Source organism: Schistocerca cancellata, chromosome 1 (assembly GCF_023864275.1).
Source record: "Schistocerca cancellata isolate TAMUIC-IGC-003103 chromosome 1, iqSchCanc2.1, whole genome shotgun sequence".
NCBI classification, from domain to species: Eukaryota; Metazoa; Arthropoda; class Insecta; order Orthoptera; family Acrididae; genus Schistocerca; species Schistocerca cancellata.
In genome coordinates, this window is record NC_064626.1 from 222,477,950 (window position 1) to 222,505,405 (window position 27,456).

Genomic DNA, 27,456 nt, shown 5'->3' on the forward strand with positions numbered 1-27,456 from the left:
TTGTCTGTAAATATGGATTTTACAATCTAGTTACATCACCTATAACATTCTTTGTTGTATGGAGATGCTTTCCGATTAAATTAGTTTCGTTAGGACACTTATTCCACGAAATAAATTCTGTTTCCGAAATCTGTTTGTACAGTTAAAGCTAAAAATAAATTTAAAGCAGGCTAAGAACTATAGAATAAATAAGCAAAATGTATTTCAAAATATTTATTCTCCTTTAGCACAGGAGTGTTGCAATGCCTTAGGTCATCTTTAACACCAATTACATCATAAAAACAAATGCTCTGATGTGATAAATACGTGCGTCAGTTACACCAAAAAACGTAAAATTCCCAGAGAAACAATTTTACAACAAACACATGCTGATTAGACGTAGTAGCGACGGTACTGTTGCACAACTGAAGATTGACGCTGCATGTATTTGTTTACCGGACGCTCCCACCACGTGACTTCTGGTCGGACTGCAGCTAGCCAGCAAGTGGCGAGCACCTTCCTTTGAAGCTCACTTCTACATCTGAAATACAAAAGCCGAAGAAGTTAATTCATGCAGAAGAAAAATAAAATGTTTTTCATATTTTCTCAGCGTTTAATACACGGCAAGAGCTGACAAGTGCGAGAATTATCGCACAATCAGCTTAACAGCTCATGCATCGAAGCTGCTTACAAGAATAATATACAGAAGAATGGAAAAGAAAGTTGAGAATGCGCTAGGTGACGATCAGTTTGGCTTTAGGAAAAGTAAAGGGACGAGAGAGGCAATTCTGACGTTATGGCTAATAATGGAAGCAAGGCTACAGAAAAATCAACACTTTCATAGGATTTGTCGACCTGGAAAAAGCGTTCGACAATATAAAATGGTGCAAGCTGTTCGAGATTCTGAAAAAAGTAGGGGTAAGCTATAGGGAGAGACGGGTCATATACAATATGTACAACAACCAAGAGGGAATTATAAGAGTGGACGATCAAGAACGAAGTGCTCGTATTAAGAAGGATGTAAGACAAGGCTGTAGCCTTTCACCCCTACTCTTCAATCTGTACATCGAGGAAGCAATGATGGAAATAAAAGAAAGGTTCAGGAGTGGAATTAATATACAAGGTGAAAGAATATCAAAGATACGATTCGCTGATGACATTGCTATCCTGAGTGAAAGTGAAGAATTAAATGATCTGCTGAACGGAATGAACAGTCTAATGAGTACACGGTATGGTTTGAGAGTAAATCGGAGAAAGACGAAGGTAATGAGAAGTAGTAGAAATGAGAACAGCGAGAAACTTAACATCAGGATTGATGGTCACGAAGTCAATGAAGTTAAGGAATTCTGCTACCTAGGCAGTAAAATAACCAACGACGGACGGAGCAACGAGGACATCAAAAGCAGACTCGCTATGGCAAAAAAGGCATTTCTGGCCAAGAGAAGTCTACTAATATCAAATACCGGCCTTAATTTGAGGAAGAAATTTCTGAGGATGTACGTCTGGAGTACAGCATTGTATGGTAGTGAAACATGGACTGTGGGAAAACCGGAACAGAAGAGAATCTAAGCATTTGAGATGTGGTGCTATAGACGAATGTTGAAAATTAGGTGGACTGATAAGGTAAGGAATGAGGAGAGGAAAGGAATATGTGGAAAACACTGATAAGGAGAAGGGACAGGATGATAGGACATCTGCTAAGACATGAGGGAATGACTTCCATGGTACTAGAGGGAGCTGTAGAGGGCAAAAACTGTAGAGGAAGACAGAGATTGGAATACGTCAAGCAAATAATTGAGGACGTAGGTTGCAAGTGCTACTCTGAGATGAAGAGGTTAGCACAGGAAAGGAATTCGTGGCGGGCCGCATCAAACCAGTCAGACTGATGACCAAAAAAAATACAGGGCAGTCTTACGTGATTTATGCAGTAGCAGAAATATCTACGTTTACACCTAGTTTAGAAAAACAATTTGAAATATAGGAAACAGTACCTAGATAGTACTACTATAAATGAAAACGAACTTTTTTACATCTTGAAATCGTCATTATGTCCTTAAAAAGGTGGCGACGTTTTCATTCTTTAATATGCTCCATGTAAAATAACATAAAAAGTGACAGGTCAGGTTATTCAAGGGAACAAAGCCATTAAGAGTAAATACTATCCTAAGTTTACGAGGAATGCCGTCAATAATTTTGACCTTCCATGCAATATTGTAAGGTGGCGTTATTTTACAGCTTACAAACAGCGTTTACGTCCAATACGACGTGAGCCCCTTCAATTATAGAAAAGACAGGTTTGTGCTCGTTCATTAAAAACATGCATGTGATTGACATCGTCTAGTACACTTAATTTAGTGTATAATATCTACATGCTGGGTGACTGGGGAACAAGCAGAGCTGTGAAACTCGTGGTAGAACGGAAGGACACAGGAAGCTCACACATTCCTTCGGACAATAGGATGGCACAGATGTTTCCGGCGCTAATCCCGGAACCCGTGCGTGAGCTCTACCACCTGCAAAAAGGTAACACGTGGCCGGAATGCAGGGGTGAAAAAACGGCCTGGTCAGTCAGCAACATGGCAGGAGGTATTCGCTTACTTTCCTACGGACATGGGAAGAACTTCCAGAAACTTCGATCTGGATTCTAAACTGCGATTGGTCAGCGTTCAGAAACGTGCGCCTTCCTGAAAGACGATTCGCCAGCCAAAATTGAAGGGTGGCGGGTGGGGGGGGGGGGGGGGGAAGAAGACTGAGCAGCGAAAAGGGGAGAGAAATAAAAAGGGAGTCGTTGTGAGGTCGAGGAGTAGGACAGTCCTCTGAGGTCCACGGCAGTCGACTGACGTCTTCGGCTGTAATTTTGGTGAAGTTCAATTTTGCTATTATCTCGTTGAGGCGAGAAGTTCTGCGGTTATAGCTTCTGATCATTACGGTGATCTTGCTTATGCACCGGCGTGTAGGAAATTTTATTTGCATTGGTGAATCAAGTGTTCCACTCCGGTCTGCTCTGAGGTTTCACTTTGCTCATTGAGATCTTAATTCCTTCTTGCTACTTAGTACACGGGGATGTCAGATATTCCATTCCTAATCACAGATGGCGAGTACATTATAGGGCAGAGCCAGACAGTCTAAGGGGTCAGTATTAATACAGGGAGAACCTGAGAATTGTAATCATTTAAATTGTTTTTATGATGAATAAATGTGTTAAAATCACGGCATTTATCGTTTATTAGATAGCATTTTCCTGTACCAATAAACCTTGTCTCTCGTGAACATTTGATAACTTATTCGTTAAAAGGGGACTGGATTTTGTCGGCTTATCCTGACATTCTATAGTTTCCACAGGATAAGACTAGGAAACGGGTAGGTTATCGCATGACAGTTTACATAATAAACGAGAATAACTTAATCCTACTGGGGGACGTACAAGTGTCAGGGCGACTTCACTAGCGTTAAAATATCCATTGCGCAAATTATCACTTCTACGTACTGATGGCAAGTCTTGGCCATCAATAGCCAGTAGAAGTAGTGGAGGTACGTTAGAATATTAGCGGAATTATTGAGTACACTACTATTTAACGGCATGATCCTGTTCGAGTATGTTCCCCTGCGCATGCACATACCTGTACGTTTCAAACTATTTTTCTGAAATGCCAATAGCATAGAAATAAATAAAACAGACCGTAGAAATGACACTCAACAAACAAGGAAAGTCTCAGTCATATTTCCAGGAGGAGTCAAAGTAGAATGTTTCCCCATTTCAAACACCTAGGTAGCATGATCTCTAACGAAAACACCATTAAGCAGGAAGTACTCAGCAAGACACAAAAAGCATCCATTTGTTACAGTCAAATCAGGAAACTTCTCCGGGACGATAAAATGCCACGAAAAGCAAAAGCGATCATGTACCACATCTATTTCGTACCAGTGTTTACATGTTGTCGTTGTCGTCGTCGTCGTCTTCAGTCTTTAGACTGGTTTGATGCAGCTCTCCATGCTACTCTATCCTGTGCAAGCTTCATCTCCCAGTACCTACGGCAACCCACATCCTTCTGTATCTGTTAAATGTATTCATCTCTTGGCCTTCCTCTACGATTTTTACCCTCCACGCTGCCCTCCAATATTAAATTTGTGATCCCTTGATGCCTCAGAACATGTTCTACCAACCGATCCCTTCTTCTAATCAAGTTGTGCCACAAACTCCTCCCCAATTCTATTCAATACCTCATTAGTTATATGATCTACCCATCTAATCTTCAGCATTCTTCTGTAGCACCACATTTCGAAAGCTTCTATTCTCTTCTTGTTCAAACTAATTATCGTTCATGTTTCACATTCATACATGGCAACACTCCATACAAATACTTTCAGAAACGGCTTCCTGACTCAAATCTATACTCGATGTTAAATTTCTCTTCTTCAGAAACGTTTTCCTTGCCATTGCCAGTCTAAATTTTATATCCTCCCTACTTCGACCATCATCAGTTATTTTGCTCCCCAAATAGCAAAACTCTTACTACATTCAGTGTCTCATTTCCTAATCTAATTCCCTCAGCATCACCCGACTTAAATCGACTACATTCCATTATCCTCGTTTTGCTTTTGTTGATGTTCATTTTATATCCTCCTTTCAAGACACTGTCCATTCCGTTCAACTGCTCTTCCAGTTTACATAAGGTTTAGAAACATGTACCCTACTAAACAAAGACCTCAGCAGAATTCATGCAACACAAATGAGATTTGTCAGAACCATAACTCAAACAACCAGAAAGGACAAAATCAGGAATGAAGTGAACAAAAAAGTTGCTGGTATTGAGCTTCCTATTTCCAGTGTCAAAGAAACGCTTGCTTCAGTGGTATGGGCAAGCAATGAGAATGAACAGCAAAAGCCCCGCCAAGAAGTATTTCAACCTGAACAGCGTGGTAAGAACCAAGAAAACAGTGGAGAGAGACTAAGAACAGATGTGGAGGAGAAAGGACACAAATGGGAAGATGTCGTGGAACAGAAGATGTATGAAGACAGAAGGAGATGGCGAGCGCTTGTACAACACACCCAACAAACTGGAGTTTGAAAACGATGATTAATACATAGTGTCCTATCTCCTTTCTCCCGGCATAGTGTAGCAAGTCGACGTGGCATACACTTAACACATGGTGACAGTTATTGAACTATATGAAATAAAATCGTCATAGCTCCTGAATGGTTTGCGACAGGACGTTCAAACTGTACTGTTGACTGCAAGGGGTGATAGGAATTACTATGCGCTGTACGCTTTGGTTTTGCGACGAATCCCACTTTCATTTGGATGGGTTCGTCAATAACCAAAATCCGACTGAGGATCTGCATTTCGCGATCGAGAAATCTCTTCACCCTAAACGGGTGACTGGTGTGCAATATCCGCTCACGGAATAATCGGTGCGATATTCCTTGATGGCACAGCGAGCACCGAACGGTAAGTGAAGATTTTGGAAGATGATTTCATCCCCATTATCAAAAGAGACTCCTATTTCGACAAGCTGTGGTTCATGAAAGACAGCAATCAACCCCCATCGAATCAGGAGAGTGTGATGTTCTGGAGAACTTTAGGGACCGCTTCCTGGCTCTGGGGCACCCAGAACCCACTGGCATGAGCCTCAGTTGGCCGCCATATTCTCCGAATCTGAACACATGCAACTGCTTTTTGTGGGGCTATATTAAGAAGGTGTACAACAATAACCTCAAAACCATTGCTGAGCTGAAAACAGCCAATCTGGTGATCATCGACAGCATCGATATTCAGCGAATTCAACGGGTCATGCAGAATTTAGCTATTCGTCTGTGTCACATCATCGCCAATGATGGCAGGCATATCTAACATGTTGTAAGAGGTCCATGGCTAAGGAATTTGTTGCTAGCGCACTCGAGCAGATGTAATTTCGATGGATTGCTCACGCGCTGCCTGCTGTAAGAGAATCTATAAGAGAATCTCAGACCAGCAATGTTGGCTGCAGTAAGAGCAGTGTGTGGCGGTACTAGTAGTAAGTAGTAGTAGAAGTAGAAGAAGTAGCAGCAGCAGCAGCAGCAGCAGCAGCAGCAACGAAGAGTATGGTGTGTCGAGTTGGCTGGGCCGGTCGTGGGGTGCGATGGCAGTGCCTGAGCGATGTTATATAAGGTAAAATCAGACTCGCGCATATGTACTATTGTTATATCAAGCCTCATGTAAAATGTTAAAAATCTCTAAATAATAATAATCTTTCTAATAAAAAATTAACTTTTGACAATCATTCATCTCAATTTTAAAAAATTTACTAATTTCTCCAACCCATGGTCATCCCGATTGTGAAGAAAAATCAGTTGTTTCTTTTTATACATGCTAAATCTATCGGCCAGCATTGCACTGGGCTGAGCCAGAAAAATTTCTTATAGGAGCAGATATATATGCGTTATCCAGAGACCTTATTGAGGTAAGAGTTTTCAATTTAATGAGTGATCTTTCAGAGCCATGACGCAGCACTGCTGACGTCCAAAATTTACCAGTTTAAATTCACAGTCAATTATTGAAAGGTTATAAGTGAGTCTCACTTTTATTGAGAGGTTAGTCACATTTTATTATTTGTAGGTTACGGAATTTATCTGTTGGTAGGTTATACTGAAAGTAAATGATATAACTATTTTTTACTGTTGGGAGGTATTTTTAACTGTGTTACGCTGAATGTGAATGAATGCTATAGTTATTTTTTTTACTGTTGGGAGGTTACAATGTCATTACCTATATCGGAATATCTGTAGTCTTTTATATGTTGAATAAAGGGTAGTAGTTTGTAATTTATTTTTATCCTACACTTCAATAATTGTCACCCCGTATACCATTTGAAGTACCATGCAGAAATACTGAGCAATGCCGCCTCTGTAGCCCTTCATAATTGCTAAAGTGTCGCCGGTGCAGGATTTTGTGCACGGAAGGGCCCCTCTATTATGTCCTATAACTGTTCGATGGGATTCATGTCTATCGATCTGAGTGGCCATGTCATTCGCTCAAACTGTCCACGATGTTCTTCAAACCGACTGGGAACAGTTATGGCTCAGTGATATGACGCATTGTCATCCATAAAATTTCATAGTCGTTTCTGAACTTTACGCCCGAGAACGGCTGCAAATGGTCTCCAAATAGCCGAACATGACCATTTTCAGCCAATGGTCGGTTTACTTTGATCAGAGACCCCAGTCCATTCCATGTAAACACAGCCCACACCATTATGGACCCATCACCAGCTTGCACGGTGCCTTGTTGAACACCTGGGCCCATGGCTTCGTGGGGTCTGCGCCACACACTAGCCTTACCATCAGAGCTCCTACCAGCTGAAATCTGGCTGAGTCCAGGCCACAGTTTTCCAGTCAAGGACCCAACCAATATGGCCACGAGCCCAGGAGAGGCTGTGCAGGCAATGTGCTGTTAGCAAAGGCACTCGCGTCTGTCTCTCGTAATAGCCCATTAACACCAAATTTCGCCGCCCTGTCCCAACGGACACTTTCGTCGTACGTTCAACTTTGATTTCTGCCGTTATTTCACAGTTTTGCTTGTGTGTGTCTGCACGGATAACTGCGCAAACGCCGCTGCCCTCGGTCGTTAAGTGAATGTCGTCAGCCACTTGTTTGTGCTGACAGGTAATGTCTAAAATTTAGTATTCTCAGCACACTTGTCACTGTGGACCTCTGAATATTTAAATTCCTAACGATTCCCCAAATCGAAAGTCCCATAGTTCTAGATCCAATCATTATTCCACATTCAGAGTGTTAATTCCCGTCGCATGGCGACAGTCACGTCGGAAACCTTTGCACACGAATCACCTGAGCACAAATGACAGCTCCTCCAATACACTGCCTTATTATAGCCTGTGTACTTGATACTACCGCCATCTGTGTACATGCAACTCTGTATCCCATGACGTTTGTCACATCAGTATAAATATGTTGGGATTACGTGGGAATAAAAGGCACCGTCTACGAGATTCTATCCAGTGACCTCGGGTTTACTCTAGTCTGTGAACTCTTAATACGAGCGACTCTACAAGGAATATAAACACGCCTTAGTTGTTCAAACTTTATTATCTCGAAAACAAGATCCGCACCTTCCCGTTTACATATGCCGAAGTTCTAGTCGTGCCCTATCCGCCTCACCCCTACCATCACCTACCTTGGCCTCAGCATTGTCCATCACCTCACCTGGATCCCTCATCTCCACTCCATCCGATCCAAAGCCCACAACCATCTCAGACTCCAAACTACTCTCTGGCCGGACATGGGGGCTGCACACCTACAAATCCTTAATCCGTCCCATCCTCTCTTATGCCAGTCCCACCTGGGTATATGCCTTCGCCCCCCCCCCCCCAAATTCTACATGTCCCTCCAGATCCTTGAACGTCATGCACTCCGCCTCGCCTTCCATATACTCCTCCCGTCCCCCACGCAGATCCTCTGACCTCATTCCTTTCCCCCCCCATCTGCTCCTATTCCTCAAACATATCCGATACTCTACACCTCCCGCCGCCTTGATCCCCTCACCTCCTGTTGCTCCTCTCCTCTCCTCTCCCATCCCCGCCCCCTGCCACGTGTTCACTGTTGTGTCCCCCCTACCCTCCATCTCTACACTCTTCATCTCCTTTCCCAAGGTGGCTTCCATCAACTCCCCCTCCCAGATGATGCCATCTCCCTACATTTATCCCTCCTATCAGCCCTGATCCTTACCCTCCCCCTTTCCTCCGTCCTTTCCCCCCTTCCATCCTGTGTTTCTCCCAGCCTAACCTCTCCCTACCTCCCTTCTCTCCTCCTCCCCCCCCCCATGAGTCCTTTTGTCTTCCCGTCCACTGCCTTCCCCACTCCCTGTCATTTCTGCCCAGCACCCCCCACCCCTCTTATGGGCCCTCATCCTCCATTGGCTCCTTGCCCCCCTCCCCCTTTCGCTTTTCCTCACCTTCCCCCCCCCCACCTTTTTTACTTTCCTGTCATCTGACCAGTTTCCCCCTCCTGCTCTCGGCTGTGGTATGTCTTATTTTAGTGCAGTGTTCCAGTGACTGTTCAGCGTTGTTTCGTCTTTTCCCGTGTTGCGAACAGAAACCCTGCTGTCGCTGGGTGTGAATTTTATGTCTTTTGCGAACAGAAACCAGACTGTCGCCGTGTTTTTTACTTGTCTATTTTACCTGTCTGCTTCATATGTATTTTATTAGCATCATCCCTTTGTTCTCTGTTTTAAGTTCCACGATTTTTTCGCCATGTTACCCTTTGCCTCCGATTTTGTCGTCCGTTTCTTTATTATGTATTTTTTAAAACAAAGTCTGTAGGCTCAAGAGCGGCATACTAAGCTGCTGCCAGCCCGCCCCCTTCGGGAGAGAATCTAAATTCAATAAAGAAAAAAAAAAGTCGTGCCCTAGGCTGTCAGGAGGAAAAATTGCTGAGCAAAGTTCGTACAGTCCCTTGTCAGTCCCTGCTACCACGAGAATTTTGAAGATTGTACTTAGTGCCAATTAAGTAAAACTATAGGAGTGAGCAAGGGAAGTGAGGATGAGCTGCTCACCGCGTCCACAGCGCTGCGCGCAGAGCAGCAGCTGGAGGCTGTTGTAGGTCTGGTTGTCTGTGCCGCAGACGGGGTCGTACTGCAACGTGGCAGGACAGCGGCAGCCGCCCACCGCGGCCGCCTCGTCCGTGCTGGGCAGCGGGGGCGGCGGGGGAGGCTGCGACGAGGGCTCCGACGTCGACTCTTGAGGCCGGTTCGCGAACACACCCAGCAGCAGCGGTCGCGCCGCCGCCTCAGCATGCAGGGTGGCTGCGGATAGATTACTCTGCTCACTACCACTATTTACAACCAATACTGAGAATACTCCCTGTCTCTCACTTTTAGAAATTCACCAGCCAGCTGCAGGAGGGGCAGCCGGGCTCTAACGAGCTCAGTTCCATCCTGACGAAACTCCAAATTTGAACTTAATATTCGCCTTCTACAAGCTTTCGGAAGAGTCCGCCGCCACCTGGTAATGGCCGAGGTGCATTCAAAAGTAAACTACGTTATGTAGCTGCAAACTCGAGGAAATTCTTTGCTTACATCAGCGTGAGACACTGTTCCAAAAGGCACCAATTTCAAATTCAGCCTATTGTGCAAAGTGGAGAACAGCATGTTATGAACTAACCACACAGCCATTCCATTCCTCGTTGTCGCCTAGGAATCTTAAATTTCTTAAATATTTGAAATGTTCAGAATGCAACCGTATGGACAACTAAATTTGAAATATGAATGTAAAATGACTCATTTCCATATCATTACGTTTTATCGTGAAAAATGATCTGTGGGCCAGCCAGCCGGCCGACTTTAAAATTTCTTAAAATTTCCTGTCGATCTACTACGTCCATCTCAATCAGAGTTGCTAAAACTGGATATTTCGCGCAATGGGCACCCGTACAGTACGCTGGCAGCGAACATCCTGAGTACCAGGTGCACCGGTATGAAATGAGCGTTAAGATACAAATGTGTCGATAGGGAACATTTGTTGTTAACGAGCCTTATTTTCTTTTGTTTGGTTGGTATGACATCTGTCAAAGATATTTAGTATACATCAAGTCGTGGAACAAACATGTTTTCATCCTGTTAATGTTTAATTTTGTACCAGAAAGTGATGATTTGCGGAAAGCATTAACTTTTGTTTTCATTTGAAAAAAGTGCTGCAGAGTCGCATCGAATGCTTGTCGAGGCATATGGTGATCATGCTCTATCAGTAGCAACATGCAAAAGATGGTTTCAACGGTTCAGAAATAATGATTTTGATCTAAGAAATGAAGAACGTGGAAGACCACCAAAAAAGTTCGATGACGCCGAATTGCAAGCAATATTGGATGAAGATGATACTTTGAGTCGGAAGCAAATGGCAGCAATGCTGAATGTTGCACAATGAACAGTTTCTGACAGTTTGAAAGCTATGTGAAAGAGTGTGGAAAATGGGTGCCACATGAACTGAATGAAAGATGAAAAACCGAAAAACCATTTGTCAAATTTTCCTTCAAAGACATGAAAGAAAATCAACTTTGCATGGAATTGTTACTGGCGATGAAAAATGGATTTATTATAAGAATCCTAAACGGGAAAAACCATGGATTAATCCGGGACAACCATCAACATCGTATGCAAAACCAGATCGATTCGGCAAGAAGACAATGCTCTGTGTTTGGTGCGATCAGAAAAGTGTGGTGTATCATGAGCTTCTAAAACCGGGTGAAACTGAATACTAATCGCTACAGACAACAAATTATGAATTTGAACTATGCATTGACCGAAAAAAGATCAGAATGGGCCAGAAGACATGGCAAAGTAATTTTTTACACAACAATGCACCTGAACGCAAAGCAAAACTGGCTCAGGATACAATCAAAACACTTGGCTGGGAGCTGCTACCCCACCCGCCGTATTCACCAGACTTGGCCCCTTCCGACTACCATTTGTTTTTATCAATGGGACACCCAATGGCTGAGGAACACTTCGATTCCTACGAAGAAGTCTAACATTGCGTGTCTGATTTGTTTGCTTCAAAAGAGGAACATTTCTTTTGGTGTGGTTTCCACAAATTGCCAGAAAGGTGGTCAAAAAGTATAGAAAGCAATGGTCAGTACTTTGAATAAAATGTTTTTACTTTTCAATTCAAAATTAGTGTTTCATTTTCACAAAAAACGCTAATTTCATACCGGTACTCCTGGTACTTGCTTGTCATCAGTCTTGCCGCTGTCACAGCTGGTACTACGAATGCGGAATCAGCTGGAAAGATACGTTCTAGTGCAAATAGCGTCCGCCAAGAATCCCAGGCAAAAAGGGCATACCTGGCCATGAGAAGTATCACACATAGGCCTTTATTTAAGGAAGAAATTTCTGAGGATGTACGTCTGGAGCACAGCATTGTATGTAGTTAAACTGACTGTGTGGAAACCGAAACAGGATAGAATCTAAGCATTTGAGATGTGGTGCTGCAAACTAATGTTTAAAATCAGATGGACTGATAAGGTAAGGAATGAAGAGGTTCTGCGCAGAAGCGGAAATTAAAGGGATGTGTGGAAAACACTGAAGAGGAGATGGTAGAGTATGCTAGGACATCTGTTAAGGCATCAGGGAGTAACCTCCATGGTGCTAGAGGGAACTGTAGAAGGTAAAAACTGTAGAGGAAGAGAGATTGGAGTATTAAAATTTCTGTCCAGCAAATAACTGAGGACGTAGGTTACAAATGCTATTCAGATGAAGAGATCGGCGCAGGAGAAGAATTCGTGGCGGGCCACATCAAACCAGGCAGTCAGAAGACTGATGACAAAAAATAAGGGTTGAAGCGGAAATACTCCACGATGTCCCACAACAAATCTCGCATTTGTTCCCCAGAAACTATTCGAGAAAAAATATATTGCATTACTTATTAATGCCCCTCGTAATGTACATAATTGAAAAGTAACAATGTCTGGTATTTACATGTAACAAATACATTGCTCATAATATAACAGTATTAGTTTTCACCAGTCACCAATGAATCCCCATCGCGTCCTGCTGTGACAACTTTCAAGTCCTGCCCAGTTAATCTGGGAAAGCTCTTTCGCTTCGTCGAGCTAACCTGTGACCTAAGCTTGCTGGCAAGCTGCCAGCGTTTACGTCAGCCCTGCCCGGCTGCATTTGACCACGTCTGCTGTTAACAGATCTCGTCAGAAACTAGAGTATGGTCCGTTTTATCTGAATGAGAAGTCTTAGAAAATTTTCAGTTTCTGTGGCTGTTTATCAAATTCAAATGTCTACACAGGTGAATGTGTAGTATAGTATTCCTTGTATTCAATAAAAATTTTATCTACAGGACTTATTAAGCAACTAGGGCGTTTTGATACAGGAAACAAGATTACTAAACAGCAATACAAGCTCTCAAAAACGGTCACCTTGTTAAACAACTAGTTAACGGTTGGAATAAAGCTACTCGCAGCAATTAGTCGTCTTTTTTTGTATTTGTGATTGAAGTTAGCTGGAGAAGGTATCAAATATTTGGTAAATATCGTGTAGTGGATAAAATGACATATCATACAGACCTTTTAACATAAATACAGAGCCGTACGTACGGCATGAAACTCGTTTCCTTCTTACTTGACGTTGCTTAGAAGTACGCACTAAACTGAATTCTACTTCTCCATATCATCAAAACACTGAAATTTCATCGGGAAGTTCACTTCAAATATTAAGAAATATTTTGTTATTTACTGAATTGCTTTCAAACTCTTTCTATTAAAGTTGAATTTAAATCTTTTTCTTGTTAAGGAACCATCTGCCTTACTAAATGGCTAGATCTCCATTATGACTCTGCAATTCACAGTTAAGTTCTTGGCAACTTTCAGTTACTTTACCGTTTCACTCTCCGACAGTGCGCTGGAGAAACCAACAGCCGCGCGGGATTAGCCGAGTTCTCTTGGGCGCTGCAGTCATGGACGATGCTGCTGGTCCTACCTCGGGCATGGGAGTGTGTGTGTGTCCTTAGGATAATTTAGCGTAAGTAGTGTGTAAGCTTTGGGACTGATGACAAAGTTAAGTCTCAAAAGATTCCACACACATTTGAAGAAACGAACACAAAGCTTTCCGTGCGAGCTCCGATTTCCTCTTATTCTATTATGACGATCATTTCTCCCTATGTTGGGGGCTCCGACAAAATATGTTCACCGTGGGTAGAAAGTTGATTGAAATTTCATGAGAAGATCCTGCCGCAACGAAAACTTTGTTCTAATTATTGGGACCCCAATTCGCGTATCATCCGTGGCACTCACCTGTTTCACGATAATACGGAACGCTTTGCTCTTTTTTGAACTTTTACGATGTACTCCGTCAACCCGATAAGGTCTGGATCTCACACCGCACAGCAATACTACCGAAGATGGCGGAAAGACGTAGTCTAAGCAGTCTTTAGTAGACCTATTGCTTTTTCTACATTTTCTGTCGATCGCAGGCTTTGGTCTGCTTTCTTCACAACATTGTCTATGTGATAGTTCCAGTTTAGCCGGCCAGGTGACCGAGCGGTTCTAGGCGCTACAGTCGAACCGCGCGATCGCAACGGTCGCAGGTTCGAATCCTGCCTCGGACATGGATGTGTGTGATGTCCTTAGGTTAGTTAGGTTTAAGTAGTTCTAAGTTCTAGGGAACTGATGACCACAGCAGTTAAGTTCCATAGTGCTCAGAGCCATTTGAACCAAAGTTCCAGTTTCAATTATTCGTAATTGCAATAGTTAAGTACACATTCAGGCAAAAAACGACGCACCACAATGGAATTATCCAAATGGGATAGAACTCTGTAGATGTGACGTACGAAACAGAAATTGTTACAATTTCAGAAAAATTAGATGAGTTATTTAAGAGAGAACGCTTCACTGAGTCAATAACTCACTGGTCCAACTATGGCCTTTAGGGAAGCAGTTATTCGGCTTGGCATAGATTGATAGAGTCGTTTAATATTCCCCTGGGAGATAGAGCAAAATTCTGTCCAATTAGCGCCTTAGATCGTCAAAAACCTGAGATGGTTGGAGAACTCCGTCGACAATGCTCCAAACGTTTGGAGTTGATAAACATAGTGTTCTTACTGACCAAACTAGGGTTTGAAAACACGAAACAAGTAGAAGAAACTCTCGTCGTTTGCGGGCGGGAGTTCTCTTGCTTACTGTAATGCCAGAAGTCTTGCCATGAAGGGCAGCAGAACGGAATGTAGAATATCACCGATGTAGCGCTGTGCTGTATGAGTACCGCGCATGAGAATCATAGCGGTCCTGCTATGAAAGAAATGGGACGCCGTAACATCTGAAGGTTGTCGGGTCGTATCCCACCACTGTCCAGAACATCGCCTGATACGTCTCCAGCCTGCAATCTCATTGACTGGAGTAGGACCAGCGTAGATGTGTGTGGAGTTGCCTCAGACAGCAGTTGGGTATTAGCTGGACAATCGCCCGCCATAATGATTGTTTAGGGTGCCATTTCATTTCATAGTAGGAACCCTTTGGTTATCTGCGGCACCCTTATAGCACAGTGGTACGTCGATATTCTACGCTCCGTTTTGTTGCCCTTCATGGCAAGTGGACCCTAACAAAAATGTTACCAGCACCTACGTCGGATACTGCATTCACGTGTCTATCGCCCGTGTGAGTCGCTTGTGGTTCCTGGCGAATTGAATTCTCGTTACCTGTCAGGCATAGATCACAACAAATGCCTGCGTCTACAATTCGGTAGGTCCACATTCGTTGCAGTTTGCCAATTTCGATGCAACACTGGACGAAGCTGCGCGGTCCGTTACGGCCATACGAGAAAGATGTAAATAATCCTTCGCCGTAGTGACGTCTCACTAGTATCCGCTAGTCTACCAGTATAACTTTATCCGTTCCATGCATGCATCACTGTACGATCTGAACGATATTACTAAACCGTTTGCCAGATATGATTATTCTTCATTTCAGACTCGGTGCTCCTTTTAAACTCTAATTTAACCGATTTCACTTTTCAACTTCGTCTGCTGGCTTCTCACATTGTGAGTTTGTGGTGACGATCTTTCCAGATACACACAAGAGGGCTCTGGTGGGCCTCGGCAGTCCCTAAATGTCTCCAGTCTGGATTCACTAATGATATTCTTTCTAGATATTTTAGCTTCCACAAATACGAGTCTGACTCTGCCATCTTCCCATATTGCCATTTGGTGACAACCGCATTTCATTTCATAGTCTTTAACCGCTCAATAACATCAACAAAAGCAAAACGAGGATAATGGAATGTAGTCGAATTAAGTCGGGTGATGCTGAGGGAATTAGATTAGGAAATGAGACACTTAAAGTAGTAAAGGAGTTTTGCTATTTGGGGAGCAAAATAACTGATGATGGTCGAAGTAGAGAGGATATAAAATGTAGACTGGCAATGGCAAGGAAAGCGTTTCTGAAGAAGAGAAATTTGTTAACATCGAGTATAGATTTAAGTGTCAGGAAGTCATTTCTGAAAGTATTTGTATGGAGTGTAGCCATGTATGGAAGTGAAACATGGACGATAAATAGTTTGGACAAGAAGAGAATCGAAGCTTCCGAAATGGGTGCTACAGAGTAATGCTAAAGATTAGACGGGTAGATCACCTAACTAATGAGGTATTGAATAGAATCGGGGAGAAGAGTTTGTGGCACAACTTAACTAGAAGAAGGGATCGGTTGATAGGACATGTTCTGAGGCATCAAAGCATCACCAATTTAGTACTGGAGGGCAGCGTGGAGGGTAAAAATCGTAGAGGGACCAAGAGACGAATACACTAAGCAGATTCAGAAGTATGTAGGCTGCAGTAACTACTGGGCGATGATGAAGCTTGCACAAGATAGAGTAGCATGGAGAAATGCATCAAACCAGTCTCAGGACTGAAGAACAAAACAACAACAACAACAACAACAACAACTCAATAATTAATGAAGCCATAGTGCATCACAATATAGTCCTAATTGTTGCTACTAATTTTCCGCTATTATTTTAACGTTAAGCGATGGCAGACTACAGGTACTCTGCATTTCAAAATGTTACGCTCTGGGGAAATACCAGGTGTATCTCTTAACAGCCGTCAGGTGCATTTTGCTCGAAGTTTTGTGGAAAATTTGTAATATCTTGTTATGTGTAGATCAGTTCATACCACTATTGTATCATACGACATCTGACAACGAGGAAAAAAACAGAACGAACAATTTTTTTTTAAAGTGGACTTATGTGCGTATTGGATAAAGCTGTCCACGCGGTGTTCAGTTTATCGATGTGTGTTAACAGAGAAGGCGAAACAAAAAATAGCCAGTGCTGTAGCAGCTACTGACGAGAAGAACACGTCAAGTACTGTACCCCGATTTCCCAGAACCTTCGCACAGTGGAAGAGGAGTTCAAAATATGAAAGATGCCTTTTAATGCGCGTTAAACTCAGTCCAACTGGTGGCACAGTGGCTTGCATCACGCCCCCACTTACGTGTCCCATTTTCGAATCCCTATTATTGTTTTTATTTTTGTTTTGTCTTTTACCTATTCGTTTCCTTAGAAGGCTACAACATCTTATTAAGTTATGGGATACAAGGGCATTATATTAATTTTAGAATTACAAATGGGTTTCTCAATAACTATCAAGCATTTATTATGAGACGTTATTTCCAGGGGTTACAGTCTTTTTAATTTTCCGTTCATTTATGCTCTCATTCATTTAGCACACTATTAGACGAGTAAGGACAACGTTATTTCAATATACGTTAAAAAACATTCGTTCAATATTGACATGGGTAGATAAATGGAAATATGGCTCTGTGCACTATGGGACTTAACTTCTGAGGTCATCAGTCCCCTAGAACTTAGAACTACTTCAACCTAACTAACCTAAGGACATCACACACATCCATGCCCGAGGCAGGATTCGAACCTGCGAACGTAGCGGTCGCGCGGTTCCAGACAAGCGCCTAGAACCGCTCGACCACACCGGCCGGCTAAATGGAAACATAATATGGTTTCTAACATGAGAGCTAAAAGTGTGAAGCTGCAACGCTAGCCACTTTGCTATCACTTCAGTTTAATTACGTACTCGCTAAAAGGGAAGAAGTATCTCAAACATTTGTGAACGTTTTCTCAGAAATGGTCGAGTGTCTACGGATAAGCCGAGAGATGTTCGTTTATTTTGACCTTTCCAGTGAGCGAAGTTTCTGGTATATCGGGCTAGGACACTTGCTGTGTTCTCTTTAATATCGCCACCGCATGACAGTAGGAGACAACACGGTGCCTGTCAGCACAACAGACCCCGTAAGGTCGGTTAACGCTTGTCGGAGCAAAGTCCTTGCCCAACTTTCACTTCTCACTTCTTGCGCCAGCCCACGCCATGCAGTCTGCTACGACCGCGCAGCAGCGCTACTTAGTCGCTGCTGGCTGGAGTATTGGCCGTCCGTGTTTAGTACCGTTAACTTTCTTCTACAATTTAGACGTAGCGTAATGAACAAAAAGAAGTTTATTCCCGATTGCACTCAAGTTTTACGTTTAGTTGGATAATTAATTGAGGGGTTAATAGGTTTTTAGTGGTACATTTTCCTTTCTCTGTTTCTTTTAGTATTAGGTTTTTGTAGTTTTAGGGTCTGTTGCTTTGTAGACTTCGCAGCACAGAACACGGATGAACAAGAGGACCGCACCCACTCCGCCACTAGTTTAGTACAAATTTATGACATACACTGATCAGCCAGAACATTATGACCACCTACCTACTGTCTACATAAGCCCGTTCAGGCGAACTGCTAGTCAAACACACGCATAGTGCAGGTAGCATCTGTGAGCGGGCTGTCTGTCTAGAATGGGGAAGACGCTCGGTCTGAGTTTAACCGAGGGCATATTGTAATTGCCCGGAGGCTAGGCAAGAGCATTTCGGAAACTGCGCGACTCTTCGTGTGTTCGAGGAGTGCTGTGGTGTCTTCAACAGGTGGTGAAACCACGTCCAGACGCCGTGGGGTTGGGCGGCCACCCTTCATTACAGATGTCTGAGGTCGTAGGCTGGCCAGACTGCTGAAACAGGACAGGTGGCATACTATGACATAACTAAGATTAGACTTGAATGCTTGACAGAATACAAGTGTGAACACAGTGCACGAAACACACTTAACGATTGGCCTGCGCAGCCGGTGACCTATGACTCCCGGTAACACCACGACATCGGCAACTATGACTGAAATGGCCACGTGACCATCGGCACCCGACGTTGGCGCACTGGCAGAACCTTGCTTAGTCTGATGAACCCCAATACCTTTTTCAGCAGGCCTATGGGAGGACACGAATCTGTCATCGTCCAGGAGAACCTGCAGTGACGAACGGAGAAACGCTGGTCACGGCTGCATTAGGCTTGGAAACATTCGCTTGGGCATCCATGGTCCAGTAAGGCTGGTGCAAGGTACCACGACAGCCAGGGAGTATCTCGCACTGGTTGCAGACCACGTACGCCCCTCATGACGATCATGTTTCCCGACAGCAGTGGCACTTTTCATCAAGATAATGCGCCAAGGCCAGCAATGAGCAGGAGTGGTTGGAGGAACACAGTGGTGAGTTCCAGTTTATGTGCTGGGGCCCCAACTCGCCAGATCTGAGCCCGATCGAACACATCTGGGATGTGATTGAACGTGGCGTCAGAGCTCATCGCCTCTTCCCCATGTGCGCAAGTGTAGTGCCAATTCCCTCCAGTGACGTACCACAGTCGCTGCCGCACCGGAAAGAACTGGATGGTAATCTGAGACAGTGGGATCGAGTCCCTCAATAGAAACTTAAAATTTAACATTACTTACACTCCAAACTAACCGAAATAATGCTCAATGCCTCTTATATCTTAATATTTTCATAGAAGGGATTAAGAGGGATGACAAAGGAAAGTTTAGGATTGCACATAAATTTCTAAGAAAGATTTGTAACTACAGCGTACACGAGGACTTTCCAAAAGGGGAGGGGGGAGCGTAACTAATGCGTACAGAATTTCGTACACCGTTAGTTTCACTTTGACTTCGAGCAGCCCTTGGCAGTTGCCATAATAAATTTGTCGTTTAAGTACTATACAGAGATAAGTATCTATCTCTATGAATTAGAGTCGATGGATTAATTTCGCCCTTTTATATGGAACAAACTAAATTCCTTAGAAACCTATGCATCTTCCATTCATTTGTCTAGTTTCAAGTGAGAACGCCATGTTTCTCTTTAACCTAATCATGAATAATCTTGATATTGAGTTAAAATGACTTATTCGTCATTGACTATGTACCTTAAATATCAATAATTGTCTGGACAGTTGTATGTTTCAGCAACATAACTCCGCCGGGAAGCGGGAGTTCGGTGAGGTTATGATTATGCGCAATCAGCGTGCATATCATATGCTTTTTTGCATCCTCATATAACTTGCAATCTAAGTTGTCTTATTTGAAGTCTTGGTATTTTTGCTATTCAGTGCGACATATTTCATGGTGTTGTGCTACATTTTATCACGGTCAGTCATCACTTATCGCTTTCCTACAGCTATCTCTGCCCTTGGTTTCATCATAACGGTAAAAACAACAGCAACGCGCGCAGAATCAGCTAAGCCTAGAGTCTGTTTAAATCTTAACCCAGAACTAAAGAAAACCATTTTCACTCACGCTGAAGCCATTATGATTATACCTCACATCAGAACAAATGGTATTCTGAGGTACAATGCAATCTATTATTCCATCTTTATTGTGACTAATTTTTTGGGAAGTATCACACCGCACCCGAACAATAGGTCCCCGATGCAGGTAATACTGGCCCATCAGCCGTTGGGGACGACGCTGGCTAGCTTCGGCTACCGAGCTTATTCACTTGTTAGCTCTCGACTGAGCAACGTGAATTTTTTCGAGAATCTTGTGACAACACAGTGAGACTATTCTTTCTGCAGAGGAAGATCTGAACAGCCCCATAATCGTAAAAATAAGGCGTTTATGAAATTCACAAGACGGCGAAAAATTTATTGACTCCGCTGTTTGTACGGAAAATATCAGCCCGCGGCGTGTAAACCATCAACTGTTAAATAACTCCTGTAATTTTATGTGTAAAGACTGAGTCTTAATCCCTTTTCGGAAATGTGCAATTCCCAAATTTTCCTTTGTCTCTTTCGTGACTTTTCCGAACATATTAATACGTTTTGTTGTGCATTATTTCGGTTTATTTGCAGTATAAAAAAGGTAAAAATTTAAAATGAAAGCTTAGGGTCTCTACTCCACGACCCTCGGATTGTCAGTCTATACTCTTTCCACTGCGCCATCCGCTGTCTGGAACTACGCCAACAATTGGCTCTTATGTCGCCCAAACCTCGCCAAAAACTTAATTTTTCTAAACGCTTGGCGATCAAGAGCTCCTGCTCCTGCCACATTCACTGGCCGAAATCTGTAGGCGAGTCCTCTTGTAAGGACAAACTTTAGATAGAAGAAAGTATATAGGATTACCAGAAATTAGATTAAGGATAAGCTTCAATCGACGCTACCTTGGAAGCAAATTATGATGATCAAAGAAGAGACGACTTTGAAAGGCTAGCACATGCTAATACTGTATTCCTGACCAAGGGAATTGATTGATTGAGAGGGGTTATGGGACCAAACTGCCAGATCATCAGTCCCACGATTCCGAAGTGGGTCACAGAAGAAAGAAGGTATACTAAAAGTGGACGGATCCAGTCAGAGGAGTCAAATTATAAAATAATGATCATTAAACACACACAGTAAAGGCATAAAAGATGAGACCAAATCTAAAAACTGAAAAAGGGGAGAGGGCGTGCATGGGGTCACAGACCGAGAAGGCTGTAAGTAGTCCCAACCACAACCAAATTGCCCCTGCTCCAAGACTAAAGTAGAACCTTATACCTGGAAATAATAACCACTTTCACCGAGGAAACTGAGGACCAGTTCAACCATCCGTAGACAGTCTGCTAATATTAAATTTAAGGAATCGGAAAGACTATACTTATCACGAAGGGCCGAAAGAAGGTGACATTCCACCAATGTGAGAGATATCGTCGGTCTGCTCCACGACCACATTGTGGGGGTGGGTCGTTACGTAGGACCTGACCAAGGGAAGTCTGCTGGTATTAAACAGTGACCATCTGAGAAAAATTCCTGAGAATGTAAGTTAAAGCGTTGTATTGTAGTGAATCATGTGCTCTGGGAACACCGGAAAAGAAATGACTAAGAATTTGAGGTGCCACAGAAAGATGTTCCAAATTAGGTGGACTGACAAGATGATTCAGTTTGTTCTCCACAGAATCGGTGAAGAAAGGAACATATGGAAAACATTGAAATGAAGGGACAGGACACGGGTTTAAGGTATCAGGGGATAACGTTCTTGTTACTACAGATAGCTTTAGAGGGTAAAATTATAAAAGGAGAGAAAATACAGCCAACAAATAATTGAGGACGTAAAGTGCAATCACAACTCAAATTAAGAGCTTAGTGCATGAGAGTGTCCTCTCCTATACTAAGCTACCTGTCTATATGTATGTATGCACAAAAATGAATTGTCTGTGCTAGTTTGTGGCCGAGCGGTTCTAGGCTCTTCAGTCCGGAACTTCTCTGCTGCTACGGTTGCAGGTTCGAATCCTGCCTCGGGCATGGATGTGTGTGATGTCCTTAGGTTTAAGTAGTTCTAACTCTAGGGAACTGATGACCTCAGATGTTAAGTCCCATAGTGCCTAGAGGCATCTGATCTAGTTAAGCTTTACAGAGAGACTAAGTGTGAAAAATGAAAGAAAAAAGAATAAAAATTGCCCTATAAACACATCAAACACATCTGACAGAGGGCTACAGGATCTGTAAAGGAAAACCGGTCACAAAGAATGAACAAAGTATCTGCGTGGAACAGCTTTCATGGTCAAAATCTGACAGAATCCACAACGAATTTCGCGTCCCCATCAGACCGAGTATCTCTCCTCTCTGTTAGATCTGCAAACAAGGACTATACCATCATAAACGCACATGCACCTACCAACAACGACAACAGAAGAAATCTAACAATTTTGGAACACACTAGAAAATAAGACATCAAAAAACACAAAGCACAAAGTAAAACTACTCGGAGACTTCAGTGGACAGATTGGCAGAGAAGAGAAATACTAGGTAATAGTAGGAAATTTTCCTGCACACAAACGCACCAATAAGAATTGAGATGGGCTCAACTTCTGCAGCCAGTTTGACTTAATGTCAACCTTTCTCAAGAAATTGACGAGGAGAGAGAAGACCTGATGGTCTAATAGACATTTAGGCTCTAATCTGGATCATTTGGTAATAACCAAACAAACCCATAGAGAAAACATGAATATAAGTGTCAAGAGATGAATAGCACAACTTTTTAACAGAAATCAAAGCCAGTTTCAATCAAAGGCCAAACGTCAAAATTAAAAAGGCCATACAATTAACAAAATGTCAGTACAGGAACGAATTCGTCAAAAATCTTCACGCATAGAAGATAAGAAACTGGGATAAAACCAGAAGAATGATAGAAATGATGAAAGAACTAGAACGAAGAAGAAAACATGGGTGTTTGAATAATATGTGACGAAGCGATAGAGCGTAGACTAACTGCGTGGAAAAAATGAAACACCGGCAGAAAGAAACTGGAATACATTTACAGAGATCAAAACAGTAGTCAAAAATTATTCGAATAGAAAACGGAAATATGATGAAACGGTTAGAGGAAATAGAGGAGTTTCATACAGGACTAAAACACGAAGAAAGTTTCCAACGAAGAAATAACAGGTTACAAGTCAACGAGCCTACATTTCAAAGATTCAACAGGCAAACTGATTACCAACGACATCGACAACTAGGAGCTACTAGCTAATTAGTTCAAAAATTTTCTAAACTGCGAGGAGCCAACACAAAGACTAATTTTTAGACAACCTCAAGAAGAAAACCCACATTCAGAACATCATCACTGCATCAAACTGAACGATACATCGGCCAGCTAAAAAACAGAGCGTCAGGTGAAGACGGCATATTAGCTAAGATGTCGAAGCTGAGAGGGAAGAGGGCAGCTGAAACTATTTATGAGGCTATTAAAGATTACAGAAAGAGAACTATCGGACGATTCGAAACAAAGCATAATCCATCCGCTACACGAGGAGGGTGACAAGACAGAGACAAACAATTACCGAGGCATATGTCTACTTCCAGTCACCTAAAAAATTATATCCAAAGCTCCACTGAATAATATAGATCAAGCAGAACACACAATTTTCGAGTACCAAGTAGAGTTCGGAAAAGAAAAGATCGTACCCAGAACAAATTTTTAACTTTAAAACTACGTCTGAAATTCTATAGTAAATTGTGGTTTCCATCACTTTCATCACTATGCACTGCTGCATTTCCATTCGCCGAATGCAACTGTCTTAGTCACGTTCTGCGTCACCACTTTCAAATGCAAACAAACAGCATTATAACCTGTTCAACATTTTTGACGTTCTTATGCGTTTTAGCCCAGTCTGTTACAAGTACTTTTAAGCAGCTTCATGAGTGTCCTCCCACAGATTAGGGATATTTCTTGCTGATACTTATATTTAATGGTGTGACAGATCAGTTCCACTGGATTTAAATATGAACAATATGGAGCTAATCTTAGAACAGCAAATCACGTTCAGTAATGAAGCCTGTCTCCATTCTGTTAAGCTCTATTACAGCGCCATCTATCACAAAGCGACGAAAGTGGTCCAACTAAAACATTCATATTTCTTTACGTACTACACGAATGTGTAATAAAAATGGGGGTTCCAATTTAAGAAACGCAGCCGATATCCGTTTGACCTATGGCAGCGCCATCTAGCGGGCCGTCCATAGCGCCATCTGGTTTCCCCCTTCAAGCTAGACGAGTTTCGTTCTTTGTAGTTTTTTCGTTTGATGCTTATGTCTTGAGATATTTGGCCCGGTCACTATCAATGGCCCACCCTGTAGACACTCCAAGGCCCCACAATCCCGTAAGCTTTCTACAGTGAACAGCTGTCAGTTGTAAAGGCGGCCACTGTCTTACTAAACTCATGAGCCTTTGGTTATAACATCTGTGTCAATGTTTCATTTGAGTATGTAACCACGAGACAGCAATTAATTTATGAACAAACGTCAACCAGTCACTGTTTACCGATTCTTTTTTACGTTTGACAAGAAATTTGCCATTCTTCAGCTTCCAACATTATCGTAACTTTTTTCAGAATCAAAATACAGCTTATAACAAAGCGAACGTGGGTTTTAATAAGTCTTTCACTGCTCCAAATTTTTTAAATTTGAATTAATTTATTTTAGAGCCTCATATCCACCAGTACTATGAGACAGCAGCTACTGTCAAAAAATAAAGTTAGTGACGTAACCCTTCTAAAATTTAAGTGCTATGACAGTTCATTATATTAAACATCTGCACACACGCATGTATCTGTGTAAGATACTATTTGTTCCTTTTCCGAATTTATTCGTGCAATTAAACGCTATTTTTCTTCACGTACACTAGGATGTGTAGGCAGTTCAGTTATGACTAATACTGTTTGTATGCATGAAACACACAGGACAACTGCTAGGTCAATCGCATTTTCTTTACTACCATTTTCGGTCTATCAGACAGTTTTGATGAACTAAAGCATCATTTGTATACACATATTCACATTATAATAAATATGTTTATCATTTCAGTCTGTGTCAGAACTTCTTTGGAATCCCATCAGAACAAAAGCCCCGCATTATATATTCTTAATGGGCTATCAGTGTGTATACATTATTTCACAAAAAAGCAAATCTTACCCTCTGCTCAGAAAATAGCAGCACAGAGACCGAGAGGCCGCAATATCGGGGAATAAAATCAGGAAGCTTCGGTTGAAACGTTTAAATATCTAATGGTAATATTATGAAGTGATATGAAATGGAACATACGGAATTAAAGTAGGTAAGGCAAATTGAATCCTTAAGATGTGCTGAGAGGTTTCTGGGAGAGTGAGTATACTTTTAAACTACGTACAACAGTTTGTGAAGACATACTAGCACAGTCCATTGTTTGGAGCCTCGGTATAGCCCGTATCAAATTTAAAAGGAATTCTAACGGAATTTAAATGAGAGTCTTTGGGAGCATAGCTATGTTCTTGCGAAGTCCTGTTGCGTAAATTTAGAGAATCGATATTCAAGCAGGATCGTGTTAAAGTTGTGCTGTCTCCGCCTTGTATCGTGCATAGAGATTATAAGAACAAGAAAAAATTTTCTCCCGTACAGAGGCACTCTATACGCCACTGAAGGATTATTACTGGTTAATAACAGTACGAAATACTCCAGACATGGCATTTTGGCTTACGCAGTACATGAACGTTTAAATATAGAGTTAATGTTACGCCAAGTATGTCCATGCGAAGGAAAGACACCAAAAACAAATATTTCAAAGCTGGTTGAGAGTCAACGTTTGTCATTTTGGCATCTGCGCAAAACCCAGCCAAGAGCTTTACTATGATCTCATTCTAGTGGTCTGTAGTTGCCTTCCTCCGTTGTTGAAATTGACTCAGCCAGTTGCTGAAACCTTTCCATTCGTAATCTGGCAATTTACCACTGAACCACCAACTCAATAGAACTTAATTTAGAAATATTACATCAGTGTACAGTCTCGTCCTCAAGATTCCTACCTCAGTATCGACAATAGGCAACTAAGTCTTAAAAAGGTTTCGCTGATTTTGAAATAGTAGATTTTGTAGTTTCATTATCTTCTGCAAGATGATTCAAGAAAATGCTTGCGTTTCCGAACGCAGATTACGAAAATGACTCCGTTCATTAAGCGCTTTATATCTGTTCCTGAACATGGCCTCTCGATTGCGACACAGACGCATTAAGGGACTGATCCAGACAGCGTCGTGAATGTTGTTAAATTTCAAGATCTCCACTAATTCCCTGCGAGCATTCCAGCTATGGTAAACAAAAATTAAAAATCCTATGTCTTAAAACAATGTCTAGGAGGCATCAGCCAGTTTTTATAACAAGTGCCATTAGATCGCAGTTATCTTAATTTTTATGTTCCAGTGTTTGACATTTCGTATGCCATTGTTACGCTACTTCGTCCCAGGTTTTACTCCGTAAAACGCTTTCCTCTAGTAGCAACATAATATTCCAATCGTCATACCAACATACTTGGCATAAAAGCCATGCCAGATATTTCCGATGAAATAAATTATTTTTATACATTCAAACTTATAACTGATGCAGAAAATGGCCACTCCAACAAAATTATTACTTTTCTGTTCGTTATTTTTTATCCTGCCGATATTACTCAAAAAGTCATTTACATTGCATCACACATCAATTACAATACACGTTACTTAACCTAGCCGTAATTTAACATGCCTTATGCTTTCACATATTTACATAAAGTCATGGCTAACTTGGAAATAATTCACGTTTCTTTGTTTTGCCGAGAGAACAGCAGTTGGTTATCTAAGTAAGTAATGAAAGAAGGGAAAAAGGGACAGAAAAAGTAAATAAAAAGAACAAGGAAGGGAAAGTACTTTAAGCAGAAACGAGGATTTAATTCAATGTTGAACGAAGAGAAATGTCCTTTAATTTTTGGGAAAAATTACTGGGGCTACAAAAGTGAAGTCCTTCAATTTTTTCTTAATGGTACCAGATTTTGCGTGCAATACGGGGTGACTTGTACGAGAAGCGGACAGCAGCAATGGGGAAGCACGACAACATTTTTGTTTTGTGAATAGGTACAGCAAGGGAAGTAAGACGATCTAAACGCGTGTAAGATATTACTGTACACGGAAGTACGGCTTAAGTAAATTTACAGCAAACCACAATCATTGGCTTACTACAAGACGAAATTTAATCAAGAATGAAGGAGACACGTCGCACAGAAATCTTAATGCAGTAATACTTACCTAGTAGTAAAACCATGCTCGTCATCAGACACATCTCCGCGAGTCGGTTCGACTGCATTGTGAGGA

The 27,456-nt window shown here is 42.1% G+C and overlaps 1 protein-coding gene across 1 annotated transcript; it reads right to left on the bottom strand.

Annotated features, from left to right (window-relative positions):
• Positions 1-245: 245 nt before the first annotated feature.
• Positions 246-27,456, bottom strand: LOC126157886 (uncharacterized). Its single transcript, XM_049916408.1, has 3 exons — positions 27,391-27,456; positions 9,528-9,776; positions 246-520 (listed from the first exon to the last, which is right to left on the bottom strand). Exons 1-3 carry the CDS (start codon positions 27,446-27,448, stop codon positions 474-476), a joined length of 354 nt encoding a protein of 117 aa, XP_049772365.1. The 5' UTR covers positions 27,449-27,456; the 3' UTR covers positions 246-473.

Coding starts and splice junctions, on each gene's coding strand:
- LOC126157886 (XM_049916408.1), bottom strand. CDS start 27,448: ATGCAGTCGAACCGACTCGCGGAGATGTGTCTGATGACGAGCATGGTT. Junction 9,777..27,390: donor GAGCATGGTTTTACTACTAG/GTAAGTATTACT, acceptor ATCTATCCGCAG/CCACCCTGCATGCTGAGGCG. Junction 521..9,527: donor CGCGCAGCGCTGTGGACGCG/GTGAGCAGCTCA, acceptor TTTGTATTTCAG/ATGTAGAAGTGAGCTTCAAA.